Source organism: Nicotiana sylvestris, chromosome 3, assembly GCF_000393655.2.
Source record: "Nicotiana sylvestris chromosome 3, ASM39365v2, whole genome shotgun sequence".
NCBI lineage: Eukaryota > Viridiplantae > Streptophyta > Magnoliopsida > Solanales > Solanaceae > Nicotiana > Nicotiana sylvestris.
Window position 1 is genome coordinate 203,263,075 of NC_091059.1, and position 25,430 is coordinate 203,288,504.

The 25,430-nt window shown below is 36.9% G+C and overlaps 2 protein-coding genes across 5 annotated transcripts in view; both read right to left on the reverse strand.

The window, feature by feature from the left end:
- LOC104216452 (DENN domain and WD repeat-containing protein SCD1) overlaps positions 1-17,273 on the reverse strand; it is a 32,848-nt gene extending 15,575 nt beyond the window's left edge. The window contains exons 1-23 of one of the 2 annotated variants that reach the window (XM_009766491.2): positions 16,851-17,273; positions 16,665-16,758; positions 15,939-16,140; positions 14,879-15,020; positions 14,670-14,770; positions 13,624-13,687; positions 13,186-13,299; positions 8,739-8,959; positions 8,549-8,603; positions 8,384-8,467; positions 7,569-7,764; positions 7,332-7,461; positions 7,177-7,240; positions 7,046-7,090; positions 4,271-4,346; positions 4,074-4,147; positions 3,935-3,985; positions 3,349-3,506; positions 2,538-2,585; positions 1,975-2,032; positions 1,765-1,848; positions 447-678; positions 138-337 (exon numbers count right to left, since the gene is read on the reverse strand). In XM_009766491.2, the coding sequence (XP_009764793.1) occupies positions 138-337; positions 447-678; positions 1,765-1,848; positions 1,975-2,032; positions 2,538-2,585; positions 3,349-3,506; positions 3,935-3,985; positions 4,074-4,147; positions 4,271-4,346; positions 7,046-7,090; positions 7,177-7,240; positions 7,332-7,461; positions 7,569-7,764; positions 8,384-8,467; positions 8,549-8,603; positions 8,739-8,959; positions 13,186-13,299; positions 13,624-13,687; positions 14,670-14,770; positions 14,879-15,020; positions 15,939-16,140; positions 16,665-16,758; positions 16,851-17,024 (2,667 nt within the window). In that variant the 5' untranslated portion in view covers positions 17,025-17,273. Of the gene's footprint in view, positions 1-137; positions 338-416; positions 679-1,764; positions 1,849-1,974; positions 2,033-2,537; positions 2,586-3,348; positions 3,507-3,934; positions 3,986-4,073; positions 4,148-4,270; positions 4,347-7,045; positions 7,091-7,176; positions 7,241-7,331; positions 7,462-7,568; positions 7,765-8,383; positions 8,468-8,548; positions 8,604-8,738; positions 8,960-13,185; positions 13,300-13,623; positions 13,688-14,669; positions 14,771-14,878; positions 15,021-15,938; positions 16,141-16,664; positions 16,759-16,850 lie in introns of both variants that reach the window. The other variant, XM_009766489.2, reaches the window with a different exon arrangement.
- Positions 17,274-19,051: 1,778 nt separating this feature from the next.
- LOC104216455 (serine/threonine-protein phosphatase 2A 65 kDa regulatory subunit A beta isoform-like) lies at positions 19,052-23,681 on the reverse strand. 3 transcript variants are annotated; one of them, XM_009766494.2, is made up of 13 exons: positions 23,430-23,681; positions 22,652-22,895; positions 22,163-22,240; positions 21,841-21,953; positions 21,565-21,644; positions 21,273-21,414; positions 21,049-21,105; positions 20,336-20,440; positions 20,070-20,252; positions 19,809-19,901; positions 19,532-19,671; positions 19,382-19,448; positions 19,052-19,296 (listed from the first exon to the last, which is right to left on the reverse strand). In XM_009766494.2, the coding sequence occupies exons 1-13, from the start codon at positions 23,622-23,624 to the stop codon at positions 19,192-19,194; spliced, it is 1,602 nt and encodes a 533-aa protein (XP_009764796.2). In that variant the 5' UTR covers positions 23,625-23,681; the 3' UTR covers positions 19,052-19,191. The 3 variants fall into 3 exon arrangements, with proteins under 3 accessions (XP_009764796.2, XP_070024759.1, XP_070024758.1); XM_070168658.1 differs by lacking the exon at positions 22,163-22,240; XM_070168657.1 differs by lacking the exon at positions 21,049-21,105.
- Between the last annotated feature and the right edge of the window lie 1,749 nt (positions 23,682-25,430).

Below are 25,430 nucleotides of genomic sequence, written 5' to 3' on the forward strand. Positions count from 1 at the left end.
TGCTAAAACTAGAAATTCGTTATCTCATAACTAAATAAAGAAAGTATTGGATCTTACAGCATAAGGAACAAATTGAACCACGACAAAGGTAATCATAAGCAACCATCCAGACTCAATAACTCTTATTATATCTTTACCGTACAGTCTGTGCTTCCACTAATAAAGAAACCGGCATCCTCTCGGTCACCAACTAAATCCCACACTTCTCTTTTCGTCACACAATGTAGAGCGGTAACTGCCCCATTATGACCCCTTAGAGTACGGATGCTGGTTTGCAGTTTCTTTTGTCCAGCTGCTGACAGATCTTGTTTTCGAGGAGTCCCATTCTCGCTTGAATCTGAAATTAGTAGACAAACAGATCTCAGCAAGCAACATTGAGGAAACATATTAGGTAAAACAGAATAAAAACTACATGCCTAAAGTGCTATTATCAGAGGTCCACTTGCCAACGCGACTGAAAGACTTGGCTCTTATTGATGTATCCCTGGTGAACATGCTCTGTACCCAGCTTCTTCCGATACCAGATGCTTCAGCAGGTTGTTGAGCATCATCAGATGCATCCTGTGCTCGTGGGGACGGCAATCCCAAGGTAGTTGCGGATTGTAACTTAACTGAGTGGATTCCCCAGTAACCAACAAACATATGCCGGACATGTGACAAATATCCACGGAGTTTTATCTGACAAAAAAAATTAGAAAAGTAACAAATTAAGAAAGGAAGTTCAGCAACATGGAAGTTCATTATTCAATCTTTTAGGACCCTTTCCTTTTCTCCTTTTTTTCCTTTCCTCGAAGATTAACTTGTTCTAAACATGGTGTCAAGTGCTTTGAGCAATAAACATGTTTAAAGCATGCAAATGCTACCAATTTTTACTAATATGGACTACAAGGCTGTAAATGGACAATGGAAAATGATGTAGTCCAGAAGGTCAGCATAAAGTAGAGCACATCATCTTCCACAGCTAAAACATACTTCAATGATTCTCATAATGCACGTAAAAATAACATAATAATCAGTGTGACAACAAGTGATTAATAGTAAGTGTTAACTATGACAAATAATCTATAGGTTAAAATCAAATGAAAAGTTAGACAAATAATTCATAGGTTAAAATCAAATGAAAAGACAAAAAACTATGTCAGTCCAGTCACAGGACTCCTGAATTCTGGATGTGATGTCCAGGATAAAAGGGAGCTAACTAGCCTGTCTGTTGTTTTTTATAGTTGGCTGGTATTTAAAACGATAATGTTTTACGTCCAAACACCACCAGATAGGTAGTCACAGAGATCCAAACAAGTAATTTAGGACAGAACGGCAAAATATGAAAGGGGTTATATGTTGAATATAAGAATGGTTTAGAGTGGAGATACGCCACAAAATAAGCATGGGCCTTCAACAAGGCAGATTGGTCACTGCAGGAAATGGAGGCGTGGAATATATTATCGGTTTCTCCTTTTATAGTTAGCAATGAGGGACTCAATGTAGTAAAGAGCATTCAGCAATTCACTTGGAATTTCTAGATTTATTAGCGGCTTGATGTTTTTATATAGCGATAATAGGTGTATAATTTGATAACAGCAAACCATGTGAGATAGATTAACACAACTATAGCAAGAAACAGATAGAAATATCATAGGCAACCTTTCATTTTAACAAGCCATAGCAAACATTAACAAGGTAAAACTACAGAAACGCCTCTACAACGTTACAGCAAAAAGGAGAGAGGAGGATTGGTGGCATAAGGAAGAGTCTAATGTAACTCACAATGTGCTTATACCCAATGTTATTTTTCCCAGCTATTGTTTCAATCATGTACCATGCATCAGTGTCATGAAGTCCAAGGCCAGCCTTCAGAAAAACAAGGGAAGAGAAACCAATATTCAGAAGAGTAATTATCATCCCAAAGGCAACAGATGTGTGACAAAGAAAACGGGTGGAACAACTTTCTCCTTTCCAATGAGGGGTAATCTGTACCATGTGAGTAGCCACAACAATGAGCTGTGTTGTCACCAATGTAGCATAATTGGTTGACCTGACACAAAGAGAACATAGATATGAATATGATTGAAAATCTGTGTATAATTGAAAATGGCAGCACAAACAAGGCTTAGAGACTTGTTAAGGACGGCGATGCGAAGCCCATGGGACTGCATTGCATGTGGGGGAGTAGTGTGTAAGCAAGGGTTAATCCTTTTAAAAGTATTATACCACTCAAACATAGGGTTGGAAAATGTCTCCATGAGTTTCATGTTATGTGCTGAAACCACAAAAATGTACTTTAACACATAAGAATGTACACCAAGAAAAATGCAACCATAGCTGATCTCTAAGATGCAATTCAGTTAATGACGAGCTGTATTTTTTGTAATCTACATGTCGCATTCTAGCTTCAGTAATTCATTTAGAGAAATCAAATTGACAATCCAAGTAACTGTAATTGGAAAGGAAGACAAGGTAAGGCTTGTTAATATACCAAAATGAGATATTTCAGATAACATGGGTGTAATAACCTTAACACAGAAAAATAAATCGCTTACTTGCTAGAATAACGGTCCAGTAGACAATCAAAGTATCCTTCCCAGAAACTGCAAAATGAAGGTGGAGATGTCAGTCGAAACCTCACGCGGATTCCTCAAGCAAGAAAAACAACTTTGAAAGACAATCAAAGAATATATGAACCTCCTCTTAGTTCCGCATAATTACCAGCACACAATTCATAAAGACACCCTTGTGGTAGAGGCATAGTGATTACTAGGAAAAAGGACAAAGTTCTCCCTTTAACCATTGTGATAGGTTTAATAGCTCAAAATCCCAATTATTAGTTCGGAGAAACTTATGGAAGCTAAATTTTAAATCCAATCAATAAAAGCTAGTTGCGATGATTGAAATAAATTTTAAGCTGAATATCCTAAAGAAAATATGAAGGAAAGAGCTTGGAAATTCAAACATTTTTGTAGGGGTAAATTCCAGAAAGAATACTTTGACGAGAAATAAGTCATTGGGCTGTTGAACAGAATGCAACCACACCGGAATGATGGTACAAATCCTCCAGCTTTTCATACTTTTTGAGAACTTCCAGCTACTAGGCCCTTCTCCACATAAATATCAGGCTTTTGTTTGCGACAGGGTTCGAACCCGTGACAGCGCCTAACCCACACAACACACGTCACACTCTCACCACAAGACCAAACCCAAGGGGCCTGTGATTGGTCATATATTGAAATGTATGATCTTATTGTTACCTTAATTGTTCCGTGTAATTTAACATGACACCAGAAAAACAGACATCAACTTATGACGTATTTTTTGAGAGATCAACTTATGATGTATTAGGTGACAGAAACACACCGTAGCTCCTCCCAGATAGAAAGAGAACGAAGATGTCGCTGAACATAGTCTGAGACATTGTTCATATCCTTCTTGTACATTTCTGCAGAAACTTCCAGGGCATCTCTGACGGTTGCCATGTCATTCCTAGATGTAGCACGACTAATTGCTGTTTTCAGCTGCAATTGTATGAGAGTATATGTTAGGCAAGTTGAGTCCATGAAATCATGAAAATCCCTGTTGAGCTCTTGGCCAACTTGTTAAAAGAGGGAATACTGAGGCTTGTAGCTTGTGATGTTTCTAGTGACAGGTAAGGAGTCTGGCAATAAAAAGGTCATCTCAGAAGGAAAAACCGAAGAAATTGTCAGCAGTATCACTCAAAAGTAGGAATTACAATTTGCAAAATAAGTCACTTTGCGAAGATAATTATTTTGTCATCAAAGTATACTGATGATTTTCCCAAACGAAGGAGTAGTCTGCAAAAGCTCATTTGCTTTCTTCTCCCCTTTCTTTTGATGTATGTGTGTGTGTTTGGGGTTGGGGTTGGGGGGGGGGGTCTCAATAAGTTCAATCAAATGAATAACATGCAGTTAAAGTGTCAATTTACCAGTTCTTTCACTGCAATAAACTGCTCCTCTGACAATTGACAGTTCAAACCCTATGAATGTGTTGAGAGGGGGGGCAGGAGTCAGTGCACAAAACAAGTCAAACTGATTGCATAACAATGCTTATTTGAAGCTACGTACTGAATGAATGTGCTCTCTTATACATTCAACGAAGCCACTACCGCCAATTCCTTCTGCATCTGACTCAATCAATGCTGATAAGAGAACAAAAAATTTCAGCCAATTATCCAGTTCTTCTTTTGCTAGGACAGTAGGATATAGGTGACACCAGCATTAACCATGAAAGCCAATAATTCTGGGATAATATTGAAAAATACCAAGGATGGTTCCATATTCAAAGGAGGAAAGAGGATCATCAGTTTGTCCCAAATTCACAAGGCGTACCCACAATCCCTGCGTAAAGGAAAAGCAAATGCAGATATGGAATCAAAGGTCTATCTGAGAAGTTTCTTTTCTTTCATCAATAAAGTAAGAGGCATCCACGGGGCCACAAGAGTGCAGGCACATGTACAGAGCAGACAAAAGATACCTAGATCCTTTTCGAGCATCGGAATCGGGAAAAAATTGGCAAGAAAGCTAAAAATGATAATCAACTGTATTACCTTACAAGAGATCTCTTTTAAAGCCAATAAATTCCCCATGTAAAGTTGGTGCAAATTTTTGTTGCACCAGACAGAAAGTCAACTAGAACCAAAGACTCAAAAGTTGTTGAAGCACACATCCTTGCCTTGGGATGCCCAGAAAATTAAGAGATAAATAGGGTTGATACACACTATCCATCTACTGGAAACTAAATGGATTTTTAAGTTGCATTGTCAAACTAGAAGAATTGGCTAGTAAGAAATTAAGAACATTTTTTTTACAAGGTATAAGAAATTAAGAACATTAACCGCACATTTAACTTGTCGGCATTTGAAAAAGAGTTATGCCAAAGTCTAACGGAGAATTGATGGCTTGTGGGAACACCATGGGAGATACTGCTAAGCAGAAAACATGGTGGAGAACAGTACCTGCTTGTAATTGGTGAACAATTTGGAAGGAAAAGAACTCAAGACGCTTTAAAGAAAGTAGCAGCCATATCAGAAAATCAAGATGACATGTCTTCTTTTATTTTATTTTTGGTGAAAATGAGATATCATTGAAGAGGCAGAATCTATTAGACATTACTGAATCTGTGTAAGAAGATTAAGGATTACTTTTCCTTTGCTTTTTGAACTCTAAATATTGTTCTCAGCAGTCTTTGTGCTGGAGATTTATAATACCACTGTTACCTTTCTCAAAAAAGAGAGGACAACCTTAGGTATTTATCGATTGGAAACTCGAAGTATTTTTTGAGAAACATTAAAAGACCACTAGGAAACTAGAGAAGCTACAAATACTAGAAAGTTCAGATAGCATCATTTATTAGGAAATGCTATGTAAAATAAAAGAATAAATAACACTACTATTTGCAACTCCTAAGAAATCCAGAAAACACACAATATGATCAAAGTTATGTGACGACCATGAGTATTTGGTCTCTCCAGAAGAATGTATAGACTTCACCCACCTTGTCAAATAATAAGTGTAGAATCACCTGCCTTAAGCTGTTGTATCGTTGGCTAACAACTGCATATCTTTACTAGTCAAATAAGCTTTTCAAAGTACTGAATCTAATAAAAGATCATGCAATTTAAAGCCAAGCAAGGAACGTATATCCCTAGTGCATTATTTTCAGATCTAATTTAAATACTATTTGGAAGCAAACAAACCAGATCACATGCAACACATCTTTAGTTTTAACGTGAAGAGGGAGCTCTAATATAAGTGGACTTAATAGCACGGCTTCAATTTCTTTTTCTTTTTCGAATTACCAAGAAATCAGCTGTTTCAACTTTGAAACTCAGGGATAATGGGCCTACCCCTCTACCCTTCTCCACTTAAGTCAATAGACTTGGTGCAAAAACCAGGTTTTGAACTTGTGAAGTGCACCTACCACTTATTAACTTTTGCTGTTGAACCAAAGGCCTGGGGGCAGGACAGCTTTAATTCCTTTTTTTAAACCTTTTTGATAATATTTATTCTGTACTTATTTTATACAAACCTTTATCTCTAGTGGAGGATAAGTGGACGAACACCAATACATTACATCACGAGTTCAGGAAGAATCTGTGTATGAAAGATAATAGGAAATCAAATATGATCAAACAGCTAAAAGGCAAGTTCTCTATATGATTGTTTGCTGTTCACTATTACTCTGGCTAATATCAGCTATATGTACATGCCGTAACGATAGGATGGGTACAAACTTACAGTCATGCCGTAACAATAGAATGGGTACATACTTACAGTCATGTAGCTTTCACTCCTCCAGTTCTCTTAATATTAACTTATTATAACAAAAACTACTCACCATCTGAATGAAAGGGCACTGATTATCTACCCAAGAAGATGGAGATGCACAGGTAGGAAAAAGGGGCTTGAACTATTTCCTTTCATATGTAACAAAGTGAAAAGCAAGGAGCAAGACAGCACTAAAAAACAGCCTTTCCTACACTACCGGATTTGAAAGAAACAATGAAACAGACAATGTAAGTGCAAAGCAATGAACAACACAGCTGACAAACCAGCCTTCTCCCCTCTTCCAGATTTGGAAAACAAAAAAACAGATATCATTTTCATCAAATCCTATCAAACAACATTAAAGGACGCATAATTGCTTGTCACAGAAACTAAATAGACATGCCACTATCTTCCTTACCCTACATCCTTTTGTTCCATGATCCAACTTTATAGTAAAAATAATAAGGAATTTAAGGATAAAAACACAGATGTTAATAGCTTCCACTTTAATGAACATCCGATCCATGTGGAACAAGTCAAGATGGAAGTAATATTAAAGGAAAGGCAAGGCAAATTATCAGGAAAGATGAGCTCAAAGCATGAGGAATAATATTGAATTCTAAACTACCCCTTACTGGTAGTGCTTCTGCAATCTTCATTTTAGACGAATCTGATACAGATATACTATACAACTGAAGAGAAAGAATACTATAAAAGGAAGCATCTGATAAAAAAGGATTGGAGGATTTAAGGTTAACAAAATACTTCACCTGAAGCTTAACTTTTATGTCCAAAACCATACGTTCTCTCTCTGCCTGTGAGGAAGGAAAAAAAACCAACTAGGTTGAGAGACACGAAATAGCAAATCACAGAAATCACAAGCAAAATATAGGAAACATACAGCTCGCTCTCTGGGGCTTAGACTTTCGGCCTTTGAATCGTTACCAGCAAGTACTGAAAGTGAACTGATGTAATGGAGGGAATATTAGTTTTAACTATAAAACGCAGAATTACAATAACATCCAGATAAATACCCGCATAAAACATAAGACATACCTAGGAGTATGCCTTCCAGAATATTCAAGCGCTCCACTTGCTGCTGCTAGAATCTGCTTCCTCTTTTCCTCTTGCTCTTCTGTTCTGACATTTGCAGGAAACCTGTCATAACAGTATTTGGCACCTGATCCTAATTTTTTGGAGGAAAGGAGAATTTACATCAGTGGTGTATCCATCCTAACAATCATATGTTCATCAGACATGATTCAGCCGCAACACGATAATAAGAAAAGATACCTGAAATTCCCACACCAGGATCAGATATAGTTATAATCTCTGCCTCTGCCATAAGTGAAGGAAGAACTGAAAGAGGATTTTGACCCCTGCCAATTGCATCTTGCAACTTATCTAGGAGATTATAATTGTTTTCGTCAGAACCAAGACCTCTCTCCAAATAATCCAAGAAACCCTGGGAATCTAAAAACTGACTTATCTGTTGGAAAAATACAAAAAAAAAAAAAAAAAATGAATTTGGTGACACTAGAAGCAATAACCATACAGAAACCACGTGGAAGTATAGGTGTATGTGTGCGTGTGTGCGTAACATACAGATATATAAGAAATAAAGCAGGTGGGTGAGGATAAAACTTTTTCATTACAGGTCGAGCTTCGACAAAGCTCATCATGTTCATCCTTACTAATATCAAACCAATAGGCTTACAAACAAAAAGAAAATGAAAATGAACGTTGGAGTCTCCTTACTTCTCAGTCCTAAGCTAAGTCTTCCCTATCTCGTCAAAATATTAGCCTTCAATGTATTGATGAAATTGTAATGCACAATCAATATTATGTGATTTGCAACTAAAATAAACCGAATCCCATCAATATATATATATATATATATATATATATATATATATATATATATGCGTGTGTGTGTATGTATAGGAACAACAAATAAATATTATCGTCAGAAAATCCATCATACATTCTGGCAGGCCCTCTTTGATATGTTGATACCTGTAAATCTTATAAAGGACCAGATATTTATACTACAAGCAAGTTAAATAATCTGTATGTCTACAAGCACAAGATGGGTACTTCAACATCACCATTGGATCAAGTGGCTGGTTTGTTGACCGAGAGCGCTTCTTCAGAAAAGCCTGAGAGTTGAAGACCTGTGTTGCAGTATTTTCCTGAAATAAAGCAATGTCAAATGTTATATTCAGTTGTACCTTCATATATATATCAATCAATTAGGAGTATAGGCTTCTTACTATGAAATTGCGGTAGCCACTAAGTATTGATGCGAAGAACTTTAAGAATGTAAATCTTCAATGAAACAAAAAAAATAGAGGCTTAATATGTTAGTTTTATATGAAACCGTAACATAGCAATTTCAAGTATCCTCCTTGAGAGACAAACAAAAGCAACCACAGAAACTGTAAAACGGCACATAAGAATCACCTAATTTGGAGGTCGTGTTCTTGTCCCCATGGTCTGTTGCCACCTCGTGGGTACTGATCTGAGACATTTCCTTGAGTAGCCTTCATTTGGTCTATTCCAACAACATTTGGATATAACAACTTCATAATCTCACCACGCAGTAAACTATATTCTGGCTCTGGTATGGGAGGAATCTCCTCAGTTGTGGTAATGCGATTATGCTCAAGGTCCACAATAACTACCTAAAACATCAAAGGAAGCACAAATCAAAAAGTTGGATAAATGGTAAATTATGTAAGAAGCACTAATGCAGCTGCAAGATTCAACATGATACTGAAGCAGACTCTAATTCACCACTGTTCAGTAGGTACACCTTCATCTGTTTGAAAAGAAAGTACACCCTATTTAATGGCCAAGAAAACAGTATGGGGCCAAACCTAGGAACCAACCGCAGCCTTCAAAACTCGGGTAAAAGAGCCCGCCCCTCTACTCTTCTCCACTTAAAAACCAGGCTTAGTTCGTATGGAACAGGAGTCGAACCTATGACCTAAATCACAAGTCCCTCAACATTTCCTACTTGAACTAAGCCCTAGGCTTGGTAAGTGAACTCTTATTTAACCACTTATAGCACATGCATCATTCACCTTCAAAGAAAGATAACACACTTAGAATTCTTTTTCCTGATAAAGTAATGAAATTTTATTTATAAAGGGCACAAATTATCCGTATATAAGTATATGCCAAAAAGAAGAAATAACACAATTGACTTTAATGTCCAAGAGTATCATTTATCCTGTTAATGTGGTACCTCACTTGGAGGAGCTGGCTGATATTATGTTCTGCACCACAGGATCATTTCCTACTACCTACTTAGGTCTGCCTTTGGGTGCTAGACACAGGGCAACTGATATTTGGATTGAAAAGTTTGAGAAAAGATTGGCATCATGTCAGCAACAGTACCTTTCTTTTGGGGGTAGATTAACACTCATCAGTAGTGTTTTGGATAGTATACCTACCTATTTTATGTCCCTATTCCCAATCTCAGTCAAAGTGCAAAAACAACTAGACAAAGGGTGTGTTTGGTATAACGGAAAATGTTTTCCGTGGAAAATGTTTTCCAAGAAAATGTTTTCTTGGAAAACAAGTAGTAATCTTATTCATTTTCCGGTGTTTGGTACGCAAATTAAGGAAAATGATTTCTCAAGAGTATTCATAAATAATTTAGATATAATAAACATGAAGTCATAAACTTTCAAACCAACAACCTTCCGTTCCCACAAATTTCATAAACTTTCGAACCGCTGAACTTTCAAAATCGCGGAATTTCGAACCCATAAACTTTATAATTTCTAAACTCGTAACCTTCCAAACACATAAACCTCTGAACTCATAATTTTGGAACTTGTAATATTTTGAGCCTTTAAACCGATAAATAAAAAAAGTAAAACTGAAAAATATATTTAAATTTTTTTTTTTTTGGGGGGGGGGGGGGGGGGGGGGGTGGCAGTAAAACAAAAAAAAACAGAAATTTAAATTACAAAAAAAAAGGTAAAAAAAAATTTTGTGCACTCGGGGGGTTGCAGAAAAATGAAAAAACAAAAATTTGAAATTGCAAAAAAAAATTAAGGTAAAAAAAAATATTTTTTTTGCGGGAGGGGTAGTAGGGTGGGTGGTAACAGAAAAACTGAAATTTGAAAAAAAAAAAACCTTTTTTTGGAGAGGGGGTAGGGTTGGTTGGTGAGGGCGGGGAAGGTTGAGAATAAGCTTTGGAAAATGTTTTCCCTTCTTTTGATAAGGAAAACATTTTCCTCTAATTGGAGGAAAATGAATTGATAAGGAAAATGTTTTCCAAAACATTTAAGCCAACCAAACATGGGAAAATTGGAAAACATTTTCCGGAAAATGTTTTCCTTCATACCAAACACACCCAAACTCAGAAGATCTTTTCTATGGGAGGGTAACAGTAAAGAGCATAAGTTTCACTTAGTCAAATGGTCCAAAGTTATAATGCCCAAAACACTTGGGGGCCTTGGAGTTAAAGATCTGGCACTTCACAACAAAAGCATGCTTATGAAATGGCACTGGAGGTATAACCAGGAGGAAGCTGGGTTCTGGAAAGAAATCATCCAAGCAAAGTATGGGACTTCTGGTCACTGGTGCACTAATATGGTTAGAACAACATATGGAACTGGGCTGTGGAAGAATATCATGAAACTTTGGGAGGATTTCTCAAGAAACACGTCACTGCAAGTGGGAAATGGTGCACACATCCAATTTTGGAAGGACAATTGGTTGGGGAACACTACACTAAAGGAGGTCTACCCAAGAATATTCCTAATTGCAACCAATCCAGACTGTACTATTGCTCAAAACAGGGAGGACAATACATGGAATCTAAACCTAAGAAGGGATCTTAATGATTGGGAGATAGAAGATCTGACTTCACTTTTTGGAAGCCTGCATAACATCATAGTCGCCATCCAGGGAAGAGACAGGCTTAAATGGGGCAACAACAAAGAGGGCACTTACTCCGTCAAAGCAGGCTACTCCCACTTGAGCTCCAATAAAGAAATGATTGATCAATGGCCTTGGAAATTAATCTTGAGAACTAAGCTGCCACCAAAAATTATCTGTTTTAGCTGGATCACTCTAAAGGGCTCTTGCTTAATTAATCATTTGTTTCTTCATTGCTCAGTTGCAACAGACATGTGGAACATGTTCCTAGCTCTTTTTGGTGTACATTGGTCTATACCATGCAATGTCAGGGAGGCTTTTGTGAGTTGGTGCTCATGGAAAGTTGATAAAAGCATCAAAAGGATCTGGGCTATGGTTCCTGCTTGTATTTTGTGGTGTATATGGACCGAAAGGAATCAGAGATGCTTTGATGGGGTCTCAGCTGCCAATCATTCGCTTAAAGCCAAATGTTTAGTTAGTCTTTTTAGTTGGGTTAATCTTACCCCAGTTATAACCCTGAATCCTTTTTGGAATTTATCAGCTCATTAGTCTTATGATAGATCCTTGGTTGATATTTTTGGGCTGATACTTTCTGTTTGTTTGTAACATCTGCATCTTCTTGATGCCTTTTGTTAATAAAATTCACTTACTCATCAAAAAAAAAAAAAAAAATGACTTTAACAACCTACTAAAGTGGCTTCAAGGCTAGATTAGCTGGAGTAGCTAATTATTTCTATCAGTACTATCCAGATTGATTATGTTTCTTGTGTATATATCTCTAGAGGAAGAGTCCAATCTAAAATCCATCATATCCGTTTATCCTATATCATAAGGTCTATTGTGGTGCGTCGATCCGCAGAGCTCTTAGTGACTCTTTTAACCATAGTTCCCCGCCAAGATAAGGCTGTCAAATTTTAGAATCACCCTCGAGGGAACTAGATGTGTGTTCTGGACCTGATACTCACTGTATGTCTTTGAGAAAGGGCACATGCAGAAACCACTCATTTTCTCTTTGTGAACACTTCGGCATAGATCAGCAGAATGAAACTATTAGTTTATCAGATATGTTGTCAACGTTTTTTCCTCTTTTAAGAAAGATTTTGTCAATGTTTGAAGAACTTATGTGTGTAACTACAACAAGACAGCCTGAGATCAAGTTAATCCAGTAAGAAGCTAAAGATGGAGCTCCAAAAGGCATGAGTACAAAAACTGTGATAAGTGATAACAGCAATCAGCATCATGACGAACCAACAGGTGACATCAAATTTATTCTAGAAATGGCCTTAATATTGCGCCATCAAAATCAAGAAATTTCTTCATTCTATAACACTGATGAAATGCCAAAAATACCTACCCTACCACACAGAGAAATACAACCTAATAAAAAGACAAGTGAGTTTAGGAGTATGTTAGAAGAAAGTCGTTTAGAATTACCAAGCAATAATTCCTACCTAGTACCTATAAAGCTTGGATCTGCTTCGACCTTGCTCATACTGGCTCAGGCTTGGCATATCTGAGCGCAAGCAAAACTTTAGTAAAGTAACTCCAGCATGGAAACTAGCTGGATTCACACTATACCACTAAGCCAACCAATAATTTCCCCGACAATGTCTCACATATTCATATGCAATAAACTCATCAAACTACCATTACTATCCAAGCAGATATTTTTTTAAAATGAACTATCCAAGCAGACATTGCTTCAGAGATTTCTATGCCAGACCTTAAAATCTCATGAGACACTTCCTCTTTTACTTAAAAATGAAGAAAAAAAAACATCGAAGAACAATGCCATCTTTATATGAAACTAAATACAGGTAGCACTTTCTTGGTGCTGGTTCATAAGTAGAATTACTTTACTATCAAGAAAATAGGTAGCACATTTACCACTATATATCATCAACATTGACGACCGTTTAATCTAAAAATGATAACTCAAGTTATCTCATTATTAAATGAAAAAATAAGGAGAGCTAAGTGTCTAAGTTAGCTTATAAGCATTATGTGAACTTACACCATCCATCGTAAGCCCATAGGTATCCACGCCAGAGTGAAGGCCCATCATGTAAGGCGTAGGAGCATCAATATAGTCTACTCCACTGAAAAACAGCAATGGAATGTAGACATGCTTCAGCACAACAAACATCAGCAAATCAGATGACAGTCCATGGAAACCTCAAAACATAATAAAGCCCCTGTAGCATAGGGCATAGTAAATGTACATACATACACATTAATAAACATATATATGTATTGACGTACATAAATACACACCTATACACATATAATTTCAGAAAATGCACATGGGAACATATATATATATATATATATATATATATATATATGTGTGTGTGTGTGTGTGTGTGTGTGTGTGTGTGTGTGTGTGTAAATTGAAAATGAAATCACAAGCCATAGATCCCAAAAATATTCAATAAACCAGTAAAAAACTCACCTGCCACCGAAATGGATAAATTAAATGGCATATGGCTTCTGAAACAAGTGTTAACAGAGAATACCTGCAAAATCAGTTAATTAGAAATTAGGAAACATGAGTTCCAATAGTATACAATCAGCTACAAAAGGTTAGTTGCTTGGGTGTATTTGCAAAACCTTAAAAGCCAGAACTGAGAAGACCACTAAACAGAGAAGCTGAAAGAAAGTTGAATCCAATAACAACTATCTTGAAGCACCTAAAGTAACCAATTAAGGGGCTTTTTAGCACTAAAAAATTGAGGACTAGGGACATAGAATCTAAAATCTTGGAAGCTTATTGCAGCATATAATACTTTGCATCTCCAAAAGTTTTTAAGAAATACATCAGCTCTGCTTTCCTGCTCCAAAGTTTTCAGCTTTATTGCACACACAATTACATTTTCTTAATAAGGTTATAGAAACAAGTTATAAGCCTGCTTCATTTTCGGGAACGCCAGATTTAACAATTCACAGAGTTATTAATCTTTTTCCATTAGTGACATTACCAACATTTTCAATATAAAGTTGTTAAAAGATACTGCTCAATCAACAGAATAAACAACTGCAAGCTATATGAAGTAGGCTTTGCTAATATTAATGATTATGCCCTTTCTAGGCACAAGATAAAACAATTCTCACATCATGTATGTATCAATAGAAAGAACTGTGTCAGAATTAGAGCTGACTATCTAATTCTTTTTTATATAAGTAATCACATTTTATAAATGGTATAACAGCATTATGACAGTGCGCTAAAAAGTACAAAGTGTCCCCCAATCATAACATGGAATCTACATCCTACCAAGGCCATGTTGCACCAAAAAGCTAGAAAAGAGCTAGGTGTCTAATTCATTAAGCTGCTAAGATAGAACCAAACTCGGCAGAGGCTTCAGTGCACATGTCATTTAAAATGTAAGTTATGCACAAGAAACAGGAGAGGATACCAACAGCACTATATATAAATAGAAGAAATTAAACAAATTTACTTATGTTTCTTCCACGAGCTAAAGAGCAATTAGGAAATACATGTTCGATCGAAGCAAAATCCTTCTCTCAAGCAAAACAGCTGTAAATAACTGGATTACATTGTCCACATCCAAACACTGAAGCAAAGGCTGAAATGATATCTGTCATCAAGTGAAACATAGTCAATCCTTTATTGAATTTGAATCAACCATCGAGTGAGACACCTTAACAGGCGAAACTGTCAAGAAGACAAATGCGCGTAAACATACATCGGCATGAGGAAGGCCCTCCTTTGGTGGAACTTCAACAGAGAGCAGGCTGTTCTCAATAGCAAATAGCACCCTATCCTTTCCAGGTGTAGGCAAAGGTACATTGGAGACTGAATATGCTATAACATCCCACAATGGCTTGCTGAAATGTTTGCAGAGCTGACAACATTAGTGCACATGATGATAAAATGGAAATTCCGCTTTCATTTGAAGTATAAAATCTTAAAATTAGGAAAAAACAAAATGCAAAAAACCACTTTCCGTTACTAACCATATATTTACTGGAGTCGGGTATGAATCAGAAGCTATATAATTATTATTCTAAATCATGTGTTTTTGCACATGCAAGAAAAGGAAAAATACAATCCTTGAAGGTAGAGAAAGGGGGAGGAAAATAGGTGGACCCAAGAAAAGAACTATTTTGTGCTCTCTCCGCTCACTTCCTCTTTCAAGTGTGAAACCAAAGAAGGTAGAGAAAGTTTACCCAATCCCCTTCCTTTCCTTCCTTCCTCTAGTTGACAAGCATAGGGTAAATACGGACTTCTGATCTTCTCTTTAAAATGTAACCTCACGAAACAGTAGAAGATTTCCTAAAGAAACACTTTCGCCCCTTTGGCTTGACATGCTAACAAGTTATATATTATCTCCACAAAACGAGGAACAATTTTTTTATCGCAATTCACATCTGACCCGACCATAAGTTATTGGAGCAATTAACACTTGCTTTACTGGTAACATTTCCTGTCAGTCTTTATACTGGTATCACGGTGGAAAAATTGAGGTGTTGAAGATAGGAAAGTGATTCAAACTACTCTCAAGCTACTAAGATCGGGAACTGGTCACTCAGGGAGAACAGAGAAGATGTTGTCCTAGTTTAAGGCGGGAATATTGGTGAAAAATAATCTTTAGGCCAGCTTATTCTTCATTCATAGGAAACAAATTGCTGACTCGCTGGGAGACCTAAATATAAGGTATACATTTTCATCATTAATAATCAATGTGCAATATATCTGTCAATTACTGATTACCATCATAACCAGCAAAGCTTTTTAATCCATACCTGCTTCCAGAGGAGGAAAAACAAAGCACAAAAATCTCCTCCAGTGCATCTCGAAGGATTCCAAAACTGGGAGAACGTGAGACAAGACAGATGCATTTGTCAGCATATGAATTTGCAGGAATGCGGTAAGCTTCAGCAATATCCTCGCAAACAGGATCCCGAAATGCGATGCAGCTGACGTAGATCTTTGACCCATCACCCTCTGTAACCAGTATCACTCGCTAGTCACAACCCAATAAAGGAAAGAAAGCGGAAAGACTAAACTGGCAACAGCAGAAGGCAAAGAAAAAGAGACTAATCTTCCTTTCAATAAGATGACCTTAAAACAATAGTTGAACTAAATCACTTTCATTAGTAATAAGGACATAATGTTTTTTATGACGATGGTGTGCGAGCCAGCTTGCGCACACCTCGACTATTCCACCGGTATCTGCCACCTCCCGCCAGCACAGGTGCCAGATAAATCTGTCCACCGGCCTTAGGTAGATGGGAAGAAATAACCTAGTGTTTTTTTACTCTGCTGGGATTTGAACCTAAGGCCTTGTGGTTCTCCTCCCACTAGGCCAGACCCTTGGGTGCAATAAGGACATAATGTTTTATCAGAAGATCAACAATAAAGCTGCAAATCCCTACCAAACCAAGTATAAGTATGTTGAAGGGATTTTTATACAGTCGATTTCATCCAAAAAATCAAGTGAAGATACTATATGAAAGCTAGTAGCGTACCAGTCAAAACAATAGGATAACTCCTGGGAAAAGTAGATGGATCATTTGAATCAAAACCCGACCCGTAGAATTCCACACCAGCTGGTAGAACACACTGCATTCCAAGTAATGCTAAAATAACTTGTACTGCAAGAAATAAATATCCTAAACATTAAATGCAAAGTAAAGGGGAAATAGAGTACTTACAGTAGGGAGTTGAGGGGGAGGGGGAGGGTAGAGAGTGTGATTGGAAGGAGGGTACTGATCAAGAAGAGAAGGCAAATACATAACCCCTGAGCCATGGTACCCTCTGTTCCCATCCAAGGTCCGAATCTCTGGCCCGATACCACATACTACGAAGTACTCGAAGATCCGAGCCATTAAACGGATCCCAATGCCTTTCTCCTTCAGATGAGAAAATGTTCAAGATTATGCATCAACTCCGATCTGATAACGGTTGATACATTGGAATCGTTTGATTTGAAGTTGTCAATTTTCCAGTCAAAATCTTGAACAAGAAGAAGAATGTTGAACACCACAATTGTTTTGTTTCGCTGTTGTTGGCCTGACCCCTATTGGTCCCAGAGAGCGAATTCGACTCAAATCTTGGGGGGTCAAGACTCGAGATTTGTTAAGTATGTGGCCCTCTCAACCCTATATAGTTTTTGCATTTGTACCGACTAACCAGTACGCGTCTACCTTATTTTACCGCGTTGAATGGGCTATTATTTAAATACTATTAGTTTAATTTAACCTAAAGAATTTTTTACACTATGACCTCCAATATGTAAAAATTATTTTTATATAATATTTAAGTTAAAATCTATACATATTTGAGTGTTTGTTACTCCATTTTTTACATTTTTATCCTATTATTATTTTTATTTAATCACGTATAACTAATTTATCTCTAATTTTCTCAAATAGCCTTTTTCGAGCCCACTTTTTCTATTTTGTCCTTCTTTAGAAAGTTTTGCAAATGTAACATACTTCACGGACGAAAGAATGAAAAAAAAATGCTATTTGGAAACTTTATCCTTAACTATTGGTTTAAAATTTTATGACTGGTAGTGTAATTTGTTCTACAACTTTAATTAGTGATCTAATGTTTTGTCTACAAATACAAGAGAGTAGAAACTGGTCTAAGTTTAGTTAGAAAGGATAAAAATCAAGTAAGTAACTTACTACTGGAATCAAATATTAGAAGGAAACAAATTAAGAAGTATCAAAACGCAATCACTGTGGATTCAATTGTTTCTTTTACTGAAACCAACATAGAGAAACTGCAGACCTGTGGTTATTGGCATGGCCATTTTCAAAACAAATTTTGTAGTCAGCATACCTGCAACCAAGCCAACAAAATCATCCAATGTTCGACTCATTAGTAATCCACAAGTCTACTCAGTACTCATTGTCACTGGCTTTGAGTTCTAGTATCTGATGTAGAATTGCAGATATGCAGAATGAATCAGGTAGGAAAAACACTGCATAAAATGCAGCACACTCTCGTGTCCCAACAGCAAGAAGCCAAGAAATCAGGAACCACCAAAACATAGCTAACCAAAAGTTGTTGCTTGTCAGTATATACACAACACTCGCAAAATAGTACATACTCGTTTGGCAGTTCAAGAGATTTTCTATTCTAATGCCTACAAAATGGCAGGAGAATGCAATATCTGATATCTACATTTAGGGTGTGTTTGGTATGAAGGAAAACATCTTTCGGAAAATGTTTTCTAATTTTCCCATGTTTGGTTCGCTTAAATGTTGTGGAAAACATTTTCCTTATCAATTCATTTTCCTCCAATTGGAGGAAAATGTTTTCATTATCAAGAGAATGGGAAAACATTTTCCAAAGATCCTTCTCAACCTTCCCCACCCTCACCAACCCACCCCACCCCCTCTCCAAAAAAAGGTTTTTTTTTTTTTCAAATTTCAGTTTTTCCGTTACCACCCACCCTACTACCCCTCCATTCCCCTCCCCCTGCCCCATCACCCACCCCTACTCTCCCCCCACCACCACCACCAAAAAAAAAAATTAAATATATTTTTCAGTTTTAATTTTATTATTTATTGGTTTAAAGGCTCAAAATTTTACAAGTTCCAAAATTATGAGTTCGGAGGTTTATGTGTTTTGAAGTTTACGAGTTTAGAAATTATAAAGTTTACGGGTCCGAAATTCCGCGGTTTTGAAAGTTTAGCGGGTTGGAAAGTTTATGAAATTTGTGGGTCCGGAAGGTTGTTAGTTTGAAAGTTTATGGATTCATGTTTATTATATCTAAATTATTTATGAATACTCTTCAGAAGTCATTTTCCTTAATTTGCGTACCAAACACTAGAAAATGAATAAGATTACTACTTGTTTTCCAAGAAAACATTTTCTTGGAAAACATTTTCCACGGAAAACATTTTCCATTATACCTAACACACCCTTAGACTACAAAAGCTCAGACGTTGCATCGCCATTCACCTTTATCTTCAGTATTCAGTATCAACAAGGAGAAAACTACTATTTTCGACGTATCAAACTCACTTAACTAGACATATATCACTGATAGATTGCCTGTAGGGCTTTGTTGGCAAAAAACCTAACATCAACATCCTCGTCCTGATTGAGTTTATTCAAACAAGGCCGGATTCTTTCTTCCACAACCTGCAAAGAGCAATGTTCATATCAGTGGAACGTTGTGTCAGAATTCTATGTTTGCAGGCAATGGTAGAACTACATTGTCACTTACAGATTGATCAACTATAGAAGCAAGAGACGGCAACACCTTTGCCACATTGAACCTGACATTAGGTACCCTGGAATATGCAAGTGTTAGAGCCGAGCCTTAACAAGTATCTTGAATGAATAGGATTTACGCATGAAGAGGTTGATAGTTAACCTGTCTGTTGAAGCAGCAAGTATAACTGGGAAAATTGTGGAAGTAGTAATCTCTAAGCCCACTACAGGGGCAAGAAGAGAAAGTGTGCGAAGTATGTTTATGCGATACTGATAACGTCGGTCATTAACCATGTCCAAAACCTGTAAAGAAGTGTTAGTCAAGTTGTCAAATGAAACAAAAGGCCTGGAATATGAAGTAGACAAGATTGCAAATATTTGACTGCTAAATTATTGCATCAGCAACAAGCGAAAAATCTTGCAGTAAATGACTAGAAAACCTGTGAAATTATATGCTCTAATGCCCATTCTGGACCAAATTTAACTGCGAGGAGCACAAGATTATTAGCTGCTGCAACTCGAACTTGGTGAACCTGCAAGTTGAAAAACAATAAGAAACATGTAAAAACATTATCCCAACTAAACTACAGACCACGACTCTTTCACCAAACAAGTCGTAAACAAGAAAGTTTATTCTTCACAGATGTTTGCCATCTAAATCAGCAGTAGACCTAATTAGAAAAAGAGAGCTTCAGGAATACCTCATCTGTTAACCATTGCATGCAAAGAGCACCAATTTTGTCATTGTAAAAGCTAACACCGAGCTGACTGGCCAATAGAGGGATGAAATTAATTAATGCAACCCGAACTCTCCAGTGTTTAGCCTCTGAAAGTTCATCAATAACTGACAGCAGTGATTGGGAAAGCAGATCAATTCCAATCACCTGTAAGAGAAAAATAAAAAGGGTATAGGTGGTGAGATTCAGACCATGCAAAGTAGTTTGAATACAGATTATAGATGGCTTACCTGGTTCACTTGATCAATCTTACTAATAATGTTCACACGAATTTGAGTGGACTCATCCTTTAGAAGAGTGAGGAATATTGGGAGAAGCTGCTCAACAGTTTGATCCTGCAATAAGAAGTACAGAAACAATAAGTTCCTCTTCGCGATATGATTGACTAAAAGCAGACTCAGACTTCCCAAAGCAAGTTAGGAGTATATTCACGAATTGCTTTGGCACGCAGCTCAAAAAGAAAGAGAGATATATATGCTACACAATCCAAAGTCAAACTAAAAGCCACACAGGCCGTGAGACCTAAGTAAAGCATAAGCTGCTTAAAATCTGATCAGAGAGGAATTTATAACTCTTTCCAACAAAACTGAGAGCTGATTTTCAAGAGACTGAGAGAAGTGAAATAAGTACAAGAGTTACAGCAGAATGTGGTGCCTTATCGAGCAAAATACTAAAGCATATTAGGAGGACAATTTTCTTGATCAGAAACCATATTGAGACACATTAACATAACTAGAGACTCGTATGGAGAAAAGGTAAGCAAAAGGTTTTCTAAAAACAAAAGAAAAAAGAACAAAGCAGACATCATTTATGTTTATACTGAACCACCATGGGAAAGAACATGTTACACCAGGACAACAATCAGGAAAAAATTGATGATAGTTCTTAGTGCACGTACTGTGGTATTGAGAAACTATAGGCTAATATTGGCAAGGTTTTATACCTTTCCTAAAATAGGAGACAGTCCCATAATATCTGAAGCCAAAGCAAAACGAACTTCCTGGGATTGATCTAATGATAGTTACAGATACAAATTTTAAAGATCCTTTGAATGAGTAATAGAAAGTCCACAGAAAAGAATAATGAGAAAGCATACAAACTGAAAAGACCAAGAGATAGAGCATGATAATATAGCAAAAGACGAAACAAGCACCATAAGATTTAAACCTTGACACAAGGCAAGATATGCTGGACTGGAAGCTCAGGGCTCAATATCTGGAAAAACTTGGTGACTTTACCAGCTGCAGCTCTGCGGACGTCAGTTTCATTATCACGAAGTAGACGAACATATGCAGGGACCATCTCCGTCCTTCCAAATTTCACAACTCTCATAAGTTAGTTTTGGACAGAGGACACTTGACTAAAAGTTAAAACAAAAAGAGAGAGAACTAAAAAGTATAAAAGGAAAAGATTGGAGAAATGATCTTAACAGCATTTCAGTTCACAAATAACCAAATACCTGGTAGCATCTGGTCCAACTGTCTCACATAGTTCACAAAGTTGATCTGCAACCGTGTAACGAACTTGCCAAGAATCATCCTGTTAATGCAGATAAGCAGGTAATTTAAATAAGTTCTGGCCGCCAGTATCCAAGTGTAAACTGATAGAGCAAATTAGTGTTTGATCAAGGGAAAACACCATATCCATTTATATGCAAAGTTAATAAAATATAGTACATACATATAACAACAAGTCAATAAAAAAGTCATGTTGCAGATGTTTAGTTTAATTGAACCTGTGATAAACTAATTATGACAGGGAGAATCTCTGCTAGACAAACTTGTTGCACCAATAGCTTCCCTAAAACTGCACAATTCTTGACAGCCAATAGACGGACAGAATCTTGATCTGAATAGAACAAACACCCAATTTAGTCACAATGATTTTAAATAGAATAAACCAAATCTAGATCAACACTGAGATAGTGCCAACTATTGACTACTAGCAGACTTTCCGATATGAGAGCAAATCTAAAATAGAACAACTAAGGCTTGTCATCAGCACATAAAAATTGATCAGACTTTTTGGTACTTCTTTCCAGAATTATTTGAAGCTACCTTGAAGATCACTCCTCTTTCTGAACGAAAATTTGCACTCCCAAACTTGCATCAATATGCTCTTTATGCTTGTTTGACCTAGAATAGGGTGAGGATGAAGAGATAAATTGTATGCCTTGACTAAATTACATGCAATTTACTCTTTAGTTAACTTAGAAAGAGGGTTACAGCAACATCCTAATCGTAAATGTTCTTTCCTTAAACCTTCATTCATTTTATCTTATCCTCCAACCTTACAAGTCAATTGAAAATTGATTGATGTAGGCCAACTGCTAGTACCAATTTTCTGATCTAAGGAGAGCCAATATGAAATATGCCTTATTAAGAATTCTCTCAATCAAATTGAAATACACTGTATAATTACTCGTGGTATAAAAGAATCAAAGCCAAGCAGAACCAAAAAGAATCCGCGACCAATAATAATTTTTTATCCAAATAAAAACTACTTTCAGAAAGCAAATAGAATTTGTTAAAAAGAGTAAACCATACCATCCTGAGTCAGATGCTTGAACATTGGCATGATGTAATTCATCAGGTAGGGTTGCTCAACAGTCTCAGCAAACTTTCCAAGATTTTTTGCAGCTGCTTTCCTTACCAAAGGTGTTTCATTGTGGCAAAGTTGGTTGTATAGAGTTCTTAGTTCCTCTCTTAAAGGCTCTGTGGCATTTGGGTAAGCAATGTGAAATAATCCGCATGAAGAACTTTGAGCAGTCCACTCCTTATCAGCCAGTTTCTGATTAGGCAAAACCAGGAAAAGAAGGATCACACATTGAAGATCACCACACTAAGTTACAAACTAATTAATAGATTAAAGGATGAACAAAGAAACTGCTAGCATAATAAAAAGAAGTAACCTAAGAAGAATTAGCTTAAGGAGAACTTCAATCCACATACATAGTTAATTTCAAATTCTTTATTTCTACCCCATCAACTTATGATACCAACTAATGGACATCTTCTCAGACATTCAAATGATCGATTAGGCACTTTTTTGTAGATAAGGTCACAATATATGTCGCACTAACTTAGCTTAATAGGTTGCGTTAACTCCATTGAATCAGAACCTATTATCCTTGAAGTCATATTAGCTTTCAATCTAATGCATCTTTTCAGTAATTTCAAAGCGGAAATAACAAACCAAAAATAAGAAATAACAAGTCAGCGGCAGTTTGATATGCTAAACCTATATGAGATAATGAGAAGCCATTCTTAAAGATTTATGAGAAGTATATTGTTGTTGCAATGAAACATTGTCAAGTGTACTAACCTTCAGCAGTGGAATAAACGATTCGATCAAGTCTGGTTCCCTCATTTGAGATCCTATTTTGCACAATGACTCAACTGCTTTGTCCCTAACACAAGTCTCTCCAACCCTACAGAGACCTTCCAACGGCGGAAGTAAGACAGTAGCATATTCAACTCCTCCCACATATGGAATAAACACTCCCAACTGTTGAGCCATTTTAAGAAGAACTTCCTCATCATACTCGTCATCAAAATTCTCTCTGATATATTGAATGAACTCTGTCCGAGTTCTCTCCACACCAAGCGCACGTGCAATAGTAGACAGTTGTCGCATGGAATTCAATCTAAGATCGCTGTCTTCATTCATCAATTCATCGATTAAAACAACAGCGAGAGACGCAGATTCGTTGCTCATAGACATGGTGTTGCGGAAGCCAAATGTATAGAGTGTGAATAAGTCACAACTACTATACCAAAAATTATGACAACCACCAAATAATAAATAAGACAATAAAGCAATAATAAAGGGAACACCAGAATTTACGAGGTTCGGCTAATTTTGCCTACTCCTCGGACACAACCAAATATTTTATTCCACTCCAAAAATACAAGTGAAATAATACTAAAGAGAGAAGATACAAATGCCTTAAACAGATGAGAAGGCAAATGAGAGGTGTGTTTCAATCCTAAACATTAGGCCTTCTTTTATAGGGGAAAAATCCCCCCAAACTTAACTCCCAACCAATGTGGGACTTTGGCATTTTGCCAAACTTCAACAAATCTCCACCTTGGCAAAATTCCACATTTTCAATTCTCTCTCAATAACAAATTTTGGTTGTGTCTTCATCTTCAATCTTCAGTGTTCAACAATGTTGATCAAATCCAAACAATGTTGAAACTTGACCGCAGTCACCACCTTTGTCAGCATATCAGCAGGATTCTCTGTAGTATGAATTTTCTTCACCGTGACTCCACCTTCTTCTATGATTTCTCGTACGAAATGATACCGAACATCAATGTGCTTCGTCCTTGCATGATAAACTTGGTTCTTCGCTAATTGAATAGCACTTTGACTATCACAAAAAATTGTGATACCTTTTTGTTCAACACCAAGCTCCTTTAGCAATCCTTGAAGCCAAATTGCCTCTTTCACAGCATCTGTAATAGCCATGTACTCTGCCTCTGTTGTAGACAAAGCAACTGTTGACTGCAAAGTAGACTTCCAACTAACTGGTGCCTTTGCAAAAGTAAACACATAACCAGTAGTTGATCTTCGTTTGTCCATATCACCCGCAAAATCTGAGTCACAATATCCAACTACAAACTGATTGTCTTCCTGCTCAAAAACTAACCCGACATCTACAGTATTATGAATATACCGTAGAATCCACTTCACAGCTTGCCAATGCTCCTTCCCTGGATTGTGCATATATCTGCTAATAACTCCAACAGCTTGTGAAATGTCAGGCCTTGTGCAAACCATTGCATACATCAAGCTACCAACAGCATTTGCGTATGGTACCTTTGACATATACTCTCGTTCAGCTTCATCCATTGGCGACATAGTAGTACTTAGCTTAAAATGGGAAGCAAGTGGAGTACTAACTGGCTTAGTCTTGTCATCTATGCCAAAACGTTGAAGTACTCTCTTCAAATATTCCTTTTGAGATAAACAGAGTTTCTTTGAACGTCTATCTCTAATTATCTCCATGCCAAGAATTTTCTTTGCCTCACCCAAATCCTTCATCTCGAACTCCTTCTTCAGTTGAATCTTCAACTTATCAATTTCTTCCGAATTCTTGGAAGCTATCAACATATCATCAACATATAGGAGAAGATATACAAAGGAACCATCTTTAAGCTTGTGCAAATACACACAATGATCGTATTTGCTTCTCTTGTACCCTTGCCGCAACATAAACTCGTCAAATCGCTTGTACCATTGTCTAGAAGATTGTTTCAATCCGTACAACGATTTTTCAAGTTTGCACACCATATTTTCTTTTCCAGCAACTTTGAATCC

Excerpts from the sequence above, each read along its gene's own strand:
- LOC104216455 (XM_009766494.2), bottom strand. The coding sequence starts at position 23,624 with ATGGCTCAACAGTTGGGAGTGTTTATTCCATATGTGGGAGGAGTTGAA. Across the intron at positions 21,954-22,162 it reads AAAGAGGAGTGATCTTCAAG|ATCAAGATTCTGTCCGTCTA; the intron begins GTAGCTTCAAAT and ends TGTTCTATTCAG. Across the intron at positions 20,441-21,048 it reads TGTCTCCTATTTTAGGAAAG|GATCAAACTGTTGAGCAGCT; the intron begins GTATAAAACCTT and ends TTCTTATTGCAG.